Genomic DNA, 16,190 nt, shown 5'->3' with positions numbered 1-16,190 from the left:
CAACTCAAACTCAAGGTCATCTGTGTTTTTAAACTACTTTAGCATGAGGAGGGGGTGAGTTAAAGTTAAAAGTAAAGCAAAAAAAAAAAACAATGTAGAAGGCTTAAAAGGAGACGTGACTTGTCAACTTATTGGTAAGCCTCCATTTGCCTGTGGTAGTGGCATATTGTGATATTGAATGGAAGGAGTCTAATATGCATATATAATGTGTCTGGTCTCTCTCTCTCTCTCTAGATATATATATATATATATATATATATATATATATATAAAGGATTACATTAATTTGTTTTAAGGTCAAAAGATCTAAAAGCTGATGTTGGCACAATATATCTAACACTCACAATATCAAAAACTTGGAATTTACCCTTTCTTCACTGTTCATCCCAAAGTTGTTATATGTAAGTTGCAGGGCATGTGGGTGGAGCAGGGATCCTTGCGCTCCAATGCATCAAACAGGTTTTATTTTCTGATATTATAGGTTTACGTATTTTGAATCTTACTTATTTTTACATACACACACACACGTGTGTGTGTGTGTGTGTGTGTGTGTGTGTGTGTGTGTGTGTGTGTGTGTGTGTGTGTGTGTGTTTAAAATGCACATGTTCGGAAATTACAAGAACTGTTTAAAAATGTGTGAGACTTTGTGGCAGATTAAACTGCAGGCTTACAAATTTCTTGGTCTAAATGAAGTGATTAACATTAAATGTTTTTTTTTACCTAGCATTAACTATATTAGACATTTGTTTGACAGTTTATATTGGTTTATTGTGTAACTAATTGTAGTTGTTCATTGATGATATGCATTTTAAAACTGGGAAGTTTTTTATGCTGGTCATTCTGAAGAAGTCCCTTACGGATGAAAGTGCTCAACAAATTATTTTATTTATTTTGGTGGTGCCGTGTTTTGGATGAATTTTTTAGTAGTCTTACATAACACTGATTTAAATGCTCTGCCGTTTGAAAAATATTACACCTTCAAAAATATTTATTTTTATTTAAAATTTAATAAAATATTTGAAAAAAAGTTGTTACCCAGTGAGGTAGTCTCAGAAATAATCCAATCATTATATCACCAAAGTACTATAAAATATTTAGAATAAATCAAGAACACTAAAAAAAAATCCTTGCCAAGCCACCAAGCATGAAGGCAGCAGCTTGTAAAAGCTCCCATACCTGTTCCTGACTTGGATGGGCTCCACATCAAAGTAGGGCCTGAGAATGTCAATGTTGGCATAGAGGTTAAAGGCCTTGGATGCTTGTCTCTTTCCAGCTTGCCACACCTGAGAAAACAACTAAATGTTAACAGATTTTAACCAAAAAAAATATCACTTTTACAGTAGTATAAAGAAGTAAAGCTATATGAAGTACTCACCATGACAGCAGCTTTTCAAAATAAGGCTCTTGCATCAGGCTATTACATTTGCAAATTTCAGCCCACTTCTACATCAGTGAATTATTGTCATCAGAAATATCTGCTCTAAGGACCAAATCCTTGTTTACAGCATAAAAATAACAATGTTGGAGGGACTGGTATGTGTCTCAAAGATTAACCCATCTCTGGAACAGGCTTCCCATCCATGTGAAGCAAATCTCATCCCTAACCATATTTAAACGTAACCTGGACCAATGGAAGTGAAATCACCAACTTACTCCTGGTTTGGCACCTATGTCCCTAATAGACAGGGCAGTATGTAAACACTGTGTGTGTCCTAGCCTATACTGTAACCGTAAACAAGCAATCATTTCCCCAAGTGATAACCCTCATGTTATTGTTATTTTTAACTCTGGAAGAAGTGTGCGAGTGTGTGTGTTTGTGAGTGGACTATTAATTGGTAAACAATTGTAATTCAGTAACATTTTTGCAATACTAATCGCATAAAATAGTTTACAAATTAATCCAAATAATCAGCAGTCTCGTTAGGAATGACATCAGAGGGTATACAGACTGAGACAAAGGATCGGCCACTGTGGGCTTTACACTTCCATGTGCTATGGGAATTTTAAAAGTTTTTTTTTTTTCACACAAAGTGAAAAGAAATTAAAAGTCCATTTTCTACTAATAAGTGATCACAAGCTTAAAGATGTGCTGTGCTTCAAGGCAAGATTTTTTTACATTATCAAAACTTTGAACGTGATCTTTAAATGCTTCATGTGCAATACTGTTGCACCTGCACAAGGTCCACTAACAGATCTGTCTCTCATCTTAAAGACTGTGTGTAAGTATGAATGCAATTGCATTAATAATGCAAAACTGCAAATTTTTATTTTTTCTCCTGAAACCTTGCTTTTTGACATCTAGCCAATATTGTGTTTTGCTTTTATATTTATTATACTTATGAACATTCCCTTAACTACATCTCCCTACAAATATACTGCTCTGTTTGCTTTCTAACCATTCTTTAAACGGCCTGCTCACTATTAAGTTACCTTACTAAGCTGCATCATAACATTTTAGTACTGAAAACATAGAATATTATTTTCTCTTAATTTCACAAAAAAAAATTTTCTACCCATATCCGTTCCTAATACAAACAATCTGTTACCCCCTCAGCACATTCTGTGTAACCCCCGCACATAGATCAACAACTTTGTCCCTCATGGTTTCTGACTAAGCATAGACCCAAAATCAGGGGCAAATTTCAATTACTACTGTTAAATTGCTTAAAAAGTTAATAACCGGTTTTGCACCAACATACACCTTCTGAACATTCAAGTACTAAACTCTAGTGTTATTACTGATTGCTTAATCCTCAGTGATTTACCCCCCCCCCCAAACACACACACAAAATAAATAAATACATTTTACGTGGGACAGTGTAAAAACATAAGGCAAAATCAGGGACGGTTAAGATATATGCCCTCTCATGGTAACAGGTGCCAACATTTAGTATGGGAAAGTACATTTGTGCAAGTATGCTTACTTTAACAGTAGGTGTTGAAATGATCATTGCTGCAGTAGCCCAAGCTATGAGGGTTATGTCCTGCTAAGAATATAAACAGCTGGCAAGGTTCCAAGGCTTAAGGGCACCTTCTATATCAGCTGACCACAAGACAGGTTTGGGCACCAAGGCCGTAAGAGCCTTCGTGCCAACAGAGAGAGGGAAGGACACTAATGACTCAAGAAGGACAATGATAATAGGAAAAATAATAAAATGTCCACACCCTGGCTTAAAGAAAAGAAAAAAATAATAATAATTATTATTATTAGTAAGTGGATTGAGAGAGTGAGCAGCTGCTGCAGCAGTGACCACGCATCTACTGCTGTGGTAAGTTAACTTAAACAACCGCTCCACATTTTTTTATAAGGACCACTGCGGCAGTAGCCTAAGCTGTAATGTTTTATTACCATAGCTTAGAAGGACTGGGAAGAAGTGGGATGACAGTCAAAAAGCCACTGGTGAATAGTCATAACAAAGCCTGTCCTAGACCTTGCATTTTGTAAAAGTATGCACAGAGGACCAAGTTGCTACTTCTAGAACACAATTCTTTACAAAAAGCCGCAGAGATGAAGCCAAGGACCTGGTAGAATCAGCCTTCATCCTGCCTGGAATAGTTTTGTTGTGGTAGGTATAACAAAAGGTAATAGCAAGAGATAACTACTTAAAAATAGTCTGCTTTGATACAGACTGCCCTTTTTTCTTAATTTCATGTGAAATGAACAACTGAACACAACTTCTGAAAGTCTTTGTTCAAGTTCGCACCAGAGATGTTTGCAGACATCCAAGGTAAGAAGAATCACTGATTTTTAGGTTCTGGAGAGAAGAGAGGGAGATTGATAACTGGCATAAGGTTAACTGTGACACCCTTTAGACATTAACAAATGATTAGTTCTTAAAGAAACCATGTCTTTGTGAAAAAGAGATAAAGTTGACCCATTACAAGAGCTTACAGCTTAGAATCTAATCTTGCATGTTTTTCACATCAAGAACCTCAAGTTAGCCTGATGTGCTGGTTCAAATGGAGGATGAATTAGGTTTTCCAACACAGAATAAAGATCCTGACTTTCCAGACTGCTGCAAACTGATCAACAGCTTAACTTCAGCTCTCACAGTGTGAAATGAGGTAAAGCAGTGCCATTTAAACTGTTTTCTGGACATAATTCAGTTATCGATTACTAATTACACTGCATGGAAGCCACCAAAGAATAAATTTAGAGAACCAGAATGAAACTCAACCAGAAAAGGTGAAGAGGAAACACTGCTTAGGAAGAATGCTGCAGCTGTTCACCAAAAAAGCAGGTCAAGCTTCAGCTCTGGTTTAAAAGATGGCTTCCAGTAATTTAGAGGAAACAATAAATCAAATGTACTCAGAAGTGATTAAAATAAATTATAAACACTAAATAAAGGAATATATCACCTCAAATAATAAAAGACTGGGAAAAAATGGAAGAAGCGCTAACTAGCTGTTCAGATGAACTGATAAAACTGCAAAAAAAAAAAAAAAACAGATACTGAAATGATGAAAAAAGCTGTCCAATTATCAGACTTCTTGAAAAGAGCCATTAAAAAACTGTAGTATTAGAAGACAGAGCACACAGAGAAAACCTGAGATTTTCTGCTGTACCACAGAAACTAGAAGGAAGAGACTGATTAATTTTATGAAAGCACAAACAAGCAACTGGACTAGAGTTCCACAGCAGACAAGGGCTATGGCCTCAATGATAAAATAGTGTTAAAGCCTTTTTTTTACCTGAGAGATCATTGAGGCATTAATTGTTTTGGTTTTAAGTGATTCCTTTAGTATATATTATAAATTATAAACTTTAATAAAATCAAGTCATGTGTTTTTAAATGTTTTTTCTTAATAGGTTTTTAACCTTGTATATTTATATGTGCCTTTAAATATGTGAAATGTGCTTAATTGGATTTTGATTAATTGATACACCTATAAAAGGAAGTACTTTTGTGCAATTTGTTCATTAAAGTCTGATGAAGCGTCCGTGGAGACATGAAAGCGCTTACTGATCTGGAATAAATTACTGAACAGTCATTGCCTTGTGTGCTCTCTCTTTTTTGTACTGGACTTCATTAACTGAAAGGGCACACTGAGAGTATTAAAAACTGGAGGCAGCAGAGTGTTTGTGGAAAATTATTCATTGTACACCAGGCAGAGAAGAAGCAAGATTATGCCAGCAATCAGGGAATGACAAGAAGTAGGGGCGAAACTCGAGCTGCTGTATCCAACTGTCTTCAGAGTTCTTTTCCTGGAATATTAAATACATTTTTTGGAAGCAGACCAGGCTAAGGAGAAAATAAAAAAGTTTACCCAACAAAAAGTGAGCCAGCAAGCAAAATGGGACTCCTCCTCATTCTTCTGACAGTAACGCTCATACAGACATTGTCAGTGAACTTCTTCCAGTGTTTCAAAGGAAATGCTTGAGAGAGAGAAAAAAAAGCTTAGGATGTGACTAGAAGAATCGGCAATACCTTGGACTTGAATCAAAGCCTGGTGCTGGGAGATGGAGATGAACAGGAAGAAGACTAGCAACACTGAAATTAGTGAATAAATGGGAGACTATAAAGCAAAGTTTAATATTAATATGCCGGGATCTTGGGCAGCTGGGGAAGGTGTGGGGTGTAAAAGTGCAATGACATATTATATACAGATTAATATGTTTTCTCTTATTTTTAGAAGGGTGAATGTCTAGATTAATGTCCTTCGCTTAAATTATAAACAAGTGTTTTTTATAAGTAGGCTTTAAAATATGATAAAATTATGAGGCCATGAAAAAGGCCAAGTTTTTTTTCTTCTGCAAAAATGTTAACTTTTAACTTTTTTTTTTCAATTGGCAAATGTTCAGCAGGAGAGAAGAAGTCTGCAGCTGAAGGCAGCTGCACATTCTGCTTCAATTCAAACTGACAAAATATTCATTACAGCATACGTTTCCATGGAGATGAGTTTTCTGTAGGTGCAAGCAATTAATCTTTGGAGTTCTGAGAAGAAACTACTAAGATCAGACTGCCAAACATTAGTGTGTGCATGTAACACAAAAGTTGGAAATACACATTCAAAACATGGTACATATAAAAGATGGAAACGGTTTTTATCATGATGGCTACACTATCCATAATATCTTGGAATGTAAATGGTTTTACAAGTATAGACAAAAAGGACAAAAGTATTGAATTAAAATAAGTAAATGCAGAGTGCAAATACCAATACTGCAGGTGACACATTTGGAATTAACTGATCATGTGAATTCGACAGAGGATTTCAGTATGGATATTCACCATAATTGAGTAGACATATTCCTCAAACTGAGAACCACAACCAAAAAGTGAATGGACCCAGATCACAGAAGTCAACCAAATGAGTTTAATGCCAAAAAAATTCCAACAAAGTTTAAGCGTTTTCATCAGAGTGCATCAAAGACTTCCTTAGAAACATTTAAATTCAACCAACTATAATATTTAAATACCCCGCCTACAAGGTCACATGATACCCCTAATTACTCAATTAGTACAACAAACAATTCTTAAAGGGATATGTGTATAAATACAACACTTAGAATAAATGTAATATACTAAAATTATTCATCAAATGAACAGATATTCATTAAACAAAAAATATTTTTTGAATAAATAATGTTCATTAAATAAAAACACTTCACAAACCCTCCCGTGTACACAAAAACCTGTTGGTAAAAATGTCTAAAAATATGTGACAATCGTAATACATAAGAACGCAGCCTAAGCATACTCATAACTGAGGCACAATCATTTAACCCAGGATATACACAAGAGTTAAGCTTGATTTGCCATCTACGTTTTTTAAGTTCTATGGACTTCCCCTAATATTTTGATGGACTATGTCAATACCCAAACATTTAAAAAAGTGGTCAGGATTCCCAGAAACATGCTTAGCCAAAGCATTATTGAGGTTAACCTTTCTGATATCCAAAATGTGTTCATATATCCGCTCTCTGAATTTTCTTCTGTTTTTTCCTACATAAAAACAATTACACTGTTGGCAGAGAGCTAAATAAACCAAACCCTGGATATTACAATTACAGTGAAATGGTGACCTAAGCCAGACACTATTCACATATACCTTGTCCAATTCAATGAGATGCTTACAATAAAAACAGAATCCACATTTACAGGTACCCCTCTTTTTAGAGGAGACTAATGGTTCATTGGACACTGGGGATTCCAAAATTTCTTTAAAACTCCAGCCTTTTCTATAAACCATTTTTATACCACTAAGATAGATCTCCTTAAATTCACTAAAACATGATGAAATTTGCCAAAGTGTATTTAAAATATGCTGAATACACACACATTCTGGATTATATTTAGTAATAAAAGACAAAGAATAATCAGATTCACTCCCACTACTATTTCCTTCATCTGTGGTCATCGTACAAAATTCATCTCTAACCCCACAAAGCAAAGGTTTATAAAAGCCAGCAGCCCTTTTCTGCTCAACCTCAGAAAATACACCCTCCACCAATTTTATTGAGTAATCCCTTCTGTAAAACATATCAGATAAAGTCCTAGCTTCCACTATAAACGACTCATCTTCAGTGGTCATCCTTGTAAGCCGAACAAATTGGGCCTTCACAATACCCCCTTTCTAGTGCGGGGGGGGGTGACAGCTATCAAAATGTAGAAAGCTATTAGCAATATATATAGAAAGCCTACGCATTCTAACAAATCTTTTATTAGCAACATCTTTAGAAATCTTCACATCTAAATAAGAAATGCTTGTTTTGTTGTAAACATGTGTAAATTTGAGGAAACTGGTGGTTTGGTTCAAATAATTAACAAATGATTGTAACTCTATCTCAGTGCCCCTCCAAAAAATAGTAATATCATCTAAAAAAATGCATATACGATGACTGGGGGGGGGGGGGGGGACTAACACCAAACTGCTCTAACACATATTTCCTTTCCCATTGGAGCATAATTATGTTGGTGAATATGGGAGCACAAGCTGCCCCCATAGCTACAACCTTCTTTTGTAGGAAATACTGCCCATCAATAAAAACAAAATTACTCTTCAGAACCAATTCCATAAACACAGTTAAAACACTGATGTCATTGTTGGAAAATACTCCCAGTTCAGTTCAAAAATCATGGAACCATTCAAGTCCTGCATCATGAGTTATTACACTGAATAAATTAACAACATCAACAGTACAAAAATATATTCAGAATCATATTCTACTTGTGACACTTTACTTAAAAAGTCCCATGAATCTTTACAAATGTGTGAAAGCCTGTTCAAAACACTTTTTTAAATCAATGTATTTGGCCAATGAGTGTGTTTTACATCTAGAAGCATTAACTATTGGCCTCAATGGCGGGTTTGTCAGGTCTTTCTGAATCTTCGGTAAACCAAAGATAGAGGGAATAACAGGAAATTTCATCTCCAAGAATGACAAAGTATCCAAGTCAATCTCACCCTGGCCTAACATATCCTGTAATAGCCAATCAATTCTAGCATAAGCTATGTTAACTCTGTCTAATGAAGTCTCCTCATAAAAATCGTCACACAAAAACGAGAACATCCTATTCAAATAATCATCCATACCCATAAAAACAACCCCCCCTTTGTCGGGTTTCATAACCCTCAAAGTTTTGTTTATACACAGTTGCCTCAATAAATTAACTTCACATTTAGAAAGGTTTCCACCCAAGGAAAACCTATTCCTGTACATCAAAGACCCAAAATCAAAGTCACATAACTTTTCAAATAAAAGTAAAGGGAGGGGAGGGGGTGGGTTAAAAGTACTACTTCTTTTAAACCCTTCAATAGTTGCAGCCACAGCTTTGTCCTGAAATAGTACTTTAAGATTTATTTTCTGCAAAAATAATTTCAAATCAGTAATTAATTCGTCAATTTTACAATGATTTGTGGGGATAAAATTAAACCCTTTGCACAATAGGCCGGCCATTCCTATACCAAACACATCTTCAGTATAATTAAAAATAAAAAAAGTCACCTTTCGTGTTTTCCACAATGTTTAGCACACCAATGTCCTCATTAACATGGCCGTTGAAATCGTTGTTGTCCAAAACAGGTAAAAAATGCCCAGCAACGTTCAATGTAGTACTCATTGAGTAAACTGTCTGTTCTCCTCCAGTTCTGGCGTTTCCGCCCCTGTTGACTTGGGTGCTTGGTCATTCTTGGAGATACAATTTCCTGTTATTCCCTCTAACTTTGGTTTACTGAAGAGTTATAAAAATCAGACTAACCCGCAGTTGAGGCCAATAGTTAATGCCTCTAGATCTAAAACCCACTCTTTGGCCAAATACATCGATTTAAAACTTAAAAGTGTATTGAACAGGTTTTCACACATTTGTAAAGACTCGTGGGACTTAGTAAAGTGTTAGAAGTAGAATATGATTCTGTTGTACTGTTGATGTTAATTTATTCAGTGTAATACCTCAGGATACAGGTCTTGGATGGTTCCATGATTTAACTGAATTGGAAGTATTTTCCAACAATGACAATGTTTTAACTGTAAAAACTAAATCCAAAACGCCTTTACATCCACCACGAAACATAAAAAGAGAAAGAAACCAGTCCTGTTCAACTATAAAATAACCACAATTGGACAGTATCTTAGCGCTTTCATCCAATCTTTATTTGTGAACTTCTTCAGAAATAAGATTACCCTACCCAAGCTTCCTTTTATATTACTAATTATCAATTAAGTACAGGAAGTGACATAATAACCATTCAACTTAAAATAAAAAGCACATTTAAATGCAAACTACTAATGAATAATGAATGTGTCTATTTGCCATTAAAAAATACCATAGATGTAAAAAACAGATAAAAATGTGCATGTATAAAATACATTTCTGTTGAATATATGACAAATATTGTCATTTGTATTTTAAAAAACATTTTAAATTTATAGTTTCGTTTAAACCAGGTGCACTGTCTGCACCTAAGTATAACTGCCAAAAAGTTTCCCTACACTCTAATGTATTGTTTAAATCTCCATTGTAGGGCACTTTTTCCAATCTTTCTAACACAAAAAATACAAACTTTTTGAAGTCAATACATGATAGTACATGTCTGGCTAAAAAATTAGTTTTATCTTTCTTTTTTATCGCTAAATTGTGTTCATAGATTCTACGTTTTAAATTTCTTATCGTTTTTCCAATGTAGTAACTTTCACAAGACATACATATAGCAATATATACTACATGTTCACTGTTACAATTGTAATAATCTTTAGCCTAAAAAGTAGTGTTAGAGTGACTGAGGGTCACAAATGAAGAATTAGTTACAAACCTACACTGTTTGCAATTCTGACATGCAGAAGTGCCCTTTTTGTTGCATCTTAACCTAGTTAAAGCAGTAGTTGTGTTGTTTCCAGATTCTAACATAATTTTGATGTTAGTTATCTTCTTGTATGTGAATCTGGGCACCAATCCCAAAGTAGTCACTAGTTCTTTGTTCCCTAAAATAGCCTTCCAGTTGTTTTCTATAATATTCTTGATATGCCACATTTTGTTCACTATTGGAAGGGGAAATGCACTCATGTAGCGCTTTGTTGTATTTTGTGTTGCATTTTCAGTGTCCCCTAATATACCTTGTTTCACTGGACCCACTAAAATATCTGTAGAGTGTAAAATAGGTGATGCCACCCCACTTCTTAACGACAAATCTTTTTCTGTCTTTTTTATCCATTCTATATAATAACCTCTAGAAGCAAAACGCCCTCTAAGGAACTGAACTTCTTCCTTGTAAATGTCATCATCTGATGTCAATCTACTCAATCTAATGATCTGTCCTTTAATGACTCCCCTCTTCATATGCTGTGGATGTAAACGGTCTTTGTGCAGGTATTGATTAGTGAATAGGAAGCAGTCACACAAGCTTGATGGTGATAGTGTGAGATCCACGTGTTGTAACGTCTTACAACATCACGCAGAAGTGGAGAAGTCGAACATGAATATAAACGGAGAAGGCGTCTCTAATGGGTGATCTCTTTCAGCACAAGGAAACGTTTGGGATTATATATGTAAACAAAACATCAATCCTTTTACTACAGTTGCAGACGTAACATTCAATGACAATGGACAATGTAAGTAATATTCACAATGACAATGCTTATATGAGTACCATTCATTGTAAAAAAGCGATTTATGAGATGGAGAAACAGATATACAAATATGTGACTTTAGATTTAGAGACACAGTATTTGGAAGAATGTATAACACGTAAAGTAGTGCCCCAGGGGTTATGGACAGCAAAGTTCCCAAATTGTGTAGTGCCTGGGGATGAACTAAGTAAGACTCTAATTGAATTGTACAATGAGACTGGTTTGAATACGATGCGCTTTTTGGTTGTACATTATGGCAAGGAGATGAATAAAATTAAAGACAACATTAAGTACATGGATGAAAATATAAAAAGTTATGGCTGTTTCAAAGACTTTTTGGAGCTCTACAACTGTCTAGAAGCGAAAGCTGGCAGACATAGGGCTACAATTATTTTTATGAAACAGTCTAAACTTAAAAAAGAGACATTCTTGCCTATAAGTCAAACCACGCTTATATTGTTTTTGACAACAAACAAGTTACAACAAAAATCAATAACTGTGATTCTGTAAATAGCCAAGTGGATATGCAGTCCACTAACAAAGGGATTGAAGTCACAAGGTCAACATCTGATAAAAATATAGAAGTTTTACCAACTACCAACAATAATGATGGTACTGTACAAAGTCGTCCTTCACCAGTGGATCACAATATGAATAACAATGAAAATACAGCGAGTTATGCACAGGTTGCTTGTACAGATAGTAACAACATTGGGTTTGATAATAGCCCTTTTATGTTGAATGGAATCGAAAAGAAGCGGACTGCCAAGTGGTACAATACCACACAAAACAAAGGGAAAGGGAGGGGGGAAAAACAGGAGAAAATGGAAAACAATGACAACATACAAAAGTATGGTCTGGACGTTTTAAATTTATCGGACATTACCTTGTCAGTGGAATTAGAAAATGTCCTGAGAAGATGTTTTTCCTTTATCCCTGCAGTAAAAATGAACATTGGTAAACTTTTGATTGATTTTAGATTATATTTAAGAAATTAAATCTTAGTTACATTATGCAGGATATTTTGAAAACAAAAGGGATAGGCTTAGAGAATAAGCTGAGCAAACCCAGTACTTTCAACCCTCCCTTACAAACTACTTTACACACTTTTCAATCTTTGTGTGAAAGTGAATTTAGGGAAATTAATTATGACAATTTCAAAGATAATCTTACAGAAAAAGAGCATCAAGCATTATATACACTAAGTAAAAACAAAGAAATTTGAATAATGAGAGCAGATAAAGGTGGAAAAATTGTGATTATGAACACAAAAGATTATAATAGTGCATTGGAAGTTATGTTAGATGATAGCACGGTTTATAAGCGTGTTAGCTGTGGAGAAATAAATAAGAGTTACAACAAACTGGATGTGACACTATTTCATATGTTTAGTCAGGAAGAAATTGACAATGAGAATTACAACTTTGTGCAGGTAGAACATCCAAAGATAGCTACATTTTTTGGTATTCCTAAGATACAAACAGATCAAAAGAATCCTCCTTTTAGACAGATTATTTTAGCTAAAAATTCAAAAACTGAAAACACTTCAGTTTGGTTAGATCAGAAATCAAGATATTATCTTAGGGATTCCTGGCATCTATTAGAAATTTTGAGAGATTACAAAATAGAAAATGAAGAAATTCATTTTGGAACTTTAGATGTCAGGTCCCTAAACACTTCAATTGAACAAGAAGTGGGTATTAAATACCTTAGAGAATATTTGACCAATTACACTAATTTTACAGGAGAAAAAAATCAATACTGTTTGTAACATGATGGATTTGGTGTTAGACAATAATTTCTTAAAATGTAATGGTGTGTTTTACAAACAAACATCTGGTGTAGCTATGGGGCAAGGGTTGCACCAGCCTTTGCAAATCTGGTTATGGCGAATTGGGAATGTAAATTTTTACAACAACATCCAAGTTTTGACAACGTACAAATTTACTATAGATACATAGATGATTTGTTTTTCATTTGGAAAGGAAGTTATGAGGAATTTGTGAACTTAGTTAAGGATCTCAATGGTACAACAGATTCTCTGGAGTTTAAGATTAGTGGATTTGGGAATTTTATAGATTATTTGGACTTGCATATAAACATTGATAAAGAGAAAAAAAGTTTTGTGAGTAGAATCTATAGGAAACCAGTGTTCACTAATCAATACATGCACAAAGACAGTTTACATCTGCAGCATATGAAGAGGGGAGTCATTAAAGGACAGATCAGTAGATTGACATCAGATGATGACATTTACAAGGAAGAAGTTCAGTTCCTTAGAGGACTTTTAGTTTCTACAGGTTATGATTTAGAATGGATAAAAAAAGATAGAAAAAGAAGTTCTCATTAAGAAGTGGGGTGGCATCATCTATTTTACACTCTACAGATATTTTAGTGGGTCCAGTGAAACAAGGTATATTAGGGGACACTGAAAATGCAACCCAAAATACATCAAAGAGCTACATGATTGCATTTCCCCTTCCAATAGTGAACGAAATGTGGCATATCAAGAATATTATAGAAAACAACTGGAAGGTTATTTTAGGGAACAAAGAACTAGTGACTACATTGGGATTGGTGTCCAGATTCACATATAAGAAGATAACTAACATCAAAATTATGTTAGAATCTGGAAACAACACAACTACTGCTTTAACTAGGTTAAAATGCAACAAATTCATTTGTGACCCTCAGTCACTCTAACACTACTTTTTGGGCTAAAGATTATTACAATTGTAACAGTGAACATGTAGTATATATTGCTACATGTATGTCTTGTGAAAGTTACTACATTGGAAAAACGATAAGAAATTTAAAACGTAGAATCTAGGAACACAATTTAGCGATAAAAAAGAAATATAAAACTAATTCTTTAGCCAGACATGCACTATCATGTATTGACTTCAAACAGTTTGTATTTTTTGTGTTAGAAAGATTGGAAAAAGTGCCCTACAATGGAGATTTAAACAATACATTAGAGTGTAGGGAAGCTTTTTGGCAGTTATACTTAGGTGCAGACAGTGCACCTGGTTTAAACGAAACTATAAATTTAAAATGTTTTTTAAAATACAAATGACAATATTTGTCAAATATTCAACAGAAATGTACTTTATACATACACATTTTTATCTATTTTTTACATGCATGGTATTTTTTTTAATGGCAAATAGGCACATTCATCATTCATTAGTTGTTTGGATTTAAATGTGCTTTTTATTTTACTTTGAATGGTTACGTCATTTCCTGTACTTAATTGATAATTAGTAATATAAAAGGAAGCTTGGGTAGGGTAATCTTATTTCTGAAGAAGTTCACAAATAAAGAGTGGATGAAAGCGCTAAGATACTGTGCGATTGTGGTTCTTTTAATGTTTTAACGGTGTTTATGGAATTGGTTCTGAAGAATAATTTGTTTTTATCGATGGGCACTATTTCTTACAAAGGAAGGGTGTAGCTATGGGCCAGCTTTATTCGTCAACATAATTATGCTCCATTGGGAAAGGAAATATGTGTTAGAGCAGTTTGGTGGCAGCTCCCTCTGAGCATTGTATATGCGTTTTTTAGATGATGTTATGTTTTGGAGGGGCACTGAGAGAGAGTTACAATCATTTGTTAATTATTTGAACAAAACCACCAGTTTCCTCAAATTTACACGTCTACAACAAAGTGAGCATTTCCTATTTAGATGTGAAGATTTCTAAAGACGTTGCTAATAAAAGATTTGTTAGCAATATATATAAAAAGCCTAAGCATTCTAATAGCTTTCTACATTTTGATAGCTGCCACCCCCACACCAGAAAAGGGGTATTGTGAAGGCCCAATTTGTTCCGTTTACAAGGATGACCACTGAAGAGGAGTCATTTTTAGTGGAATCTAAGACTTTGGTGTATTTTCTGAGGTTGAGCAGAAAAGGTCTACTGGCTTTTATAAACCTTTGCTTTGTGTGGTTAGAGATGAATTTTGTACAAGGACCACAAATGAAGGAAATAGTAGTGGGAGTGAATCTGATTATTCTTTATCTTTTATTAGCAAATATAATCCAGAATGTGTGTTTATTCAACAGATTTTAAATACATACTGGCAAAGGTTATCATGTTTTAGTGAATTTAAGGAGAAATACCTTAGTGGTATAGAAATGGTTTATAGAAAAGGTGGGAGTTAAAGAAATTTTGGAATCCCTCATGTATAATGAACCACTGGTATCCTCTAAAAAGAGGGGTACCCGTAAATGTGGATTCTGTTCTTATTGTAAGCATTTCATTGAATTGGACAAGGTATATGTGAATGGTGTCTGGATTAGGACACCATTTCACTGTAATTGTAATACCCAGGGTTTGGTTTATTTAGCTCTCTGCCAACAATGTAATTGTTTTTATGTAGGAAAAACCAGAAGAAAGTTCAGAGAGTGGATATATGAACACATTTTGGATATCAGGAAGGTTAACCTCAATAATGATTTGGCTAAGCATGTTTCTGGTAATCCTGACCACTTTTTTAAATTTGTGGGTACTAATATAGTCCATCAAAATATTAGGGGAGGTCCATGGAACGACCTGGTGGAACTTAAAGAACGTAAATGGCAAACTCTTGTGTATATCCTGGATTAAATGATTATGTCTCAATTATGAGTGTGCTTAGGTTGCGTTCTTATGTACTATGATGGTCACATATTTTTAAACATTTTTACCAACAGGTTTTTGTATACACGGGGGGGGGGGGTTGTAGAAGTGTTTTTATTTAATGAACATTATTTATTCAAAAAATATTTTTTTACTTAATGAATATCTGTTGATTTGATGAATAACTTTAGTATATTTATTTTGCTTCTAAGTGTTGTACTTGTACACATATCCATTTAAGGATTGTTTATTGTACTAACTGAGTTATTAGGGTATGTGACCTTGTAGGTGGATTTTTAAATGTTATAGCTGGCTGAATTTAAATGTTTCTGAGGAAGTCTATGATACATTCTGATGAAAGCTCTTAAACCTGGTTTGCTGGAATTTTTTTGGCATTAAACTCGTTTGGTTGACTTCTGTGGTCCGGGTCCACTCACTTTTTGGTTGTGATATTCAGCAGAATATCCGGGGTAAAGGAAGAGGGGAGTAATTATACTAACTGCT

General features: G+C 34.5%; 1 protein-coding gene across 1 annotated transcript in view; it reads right to left on the bottom strand.

Annotated features, from left to right (window-relative positions):
* Positions 1–16,190, bottom strand: part of YIPF3 (Yip1 domain family member 3) — a 366,566-nt gene that overhangs the window by 280,352 nt on the left and 70,024 nt on the right. Inside the window, exon 3 of the mRNA XM_044061028.1 lies at positions 1,177–1,283. Within this exon, the coding sequence (XP_043916963.1) occupies positions 1,177–1,283 (107 nt within the window). The remainder of the gene's footprint in view (positions 1–1,176; positions 1,284–16,190) is intronic.

This window comes from Protopterus annectens, chromosome 1.part0 (assembly GCF_019279795.1).
Source record: "Protopterus annectens isolate FY-2018-M chromosome 1.part0, PAN1.0, whole genome shotgun sequence".
Taxonomy (NCBI): domain Eukaryota; kingdom Metazoa; phylum Chordata; order Ceratodontiformes; family Protopteridae; genus Protopterus; species Protopterus annectens.
This window is presented reverse-complemented; position numbering and strand designations above follow the sequence as displayed.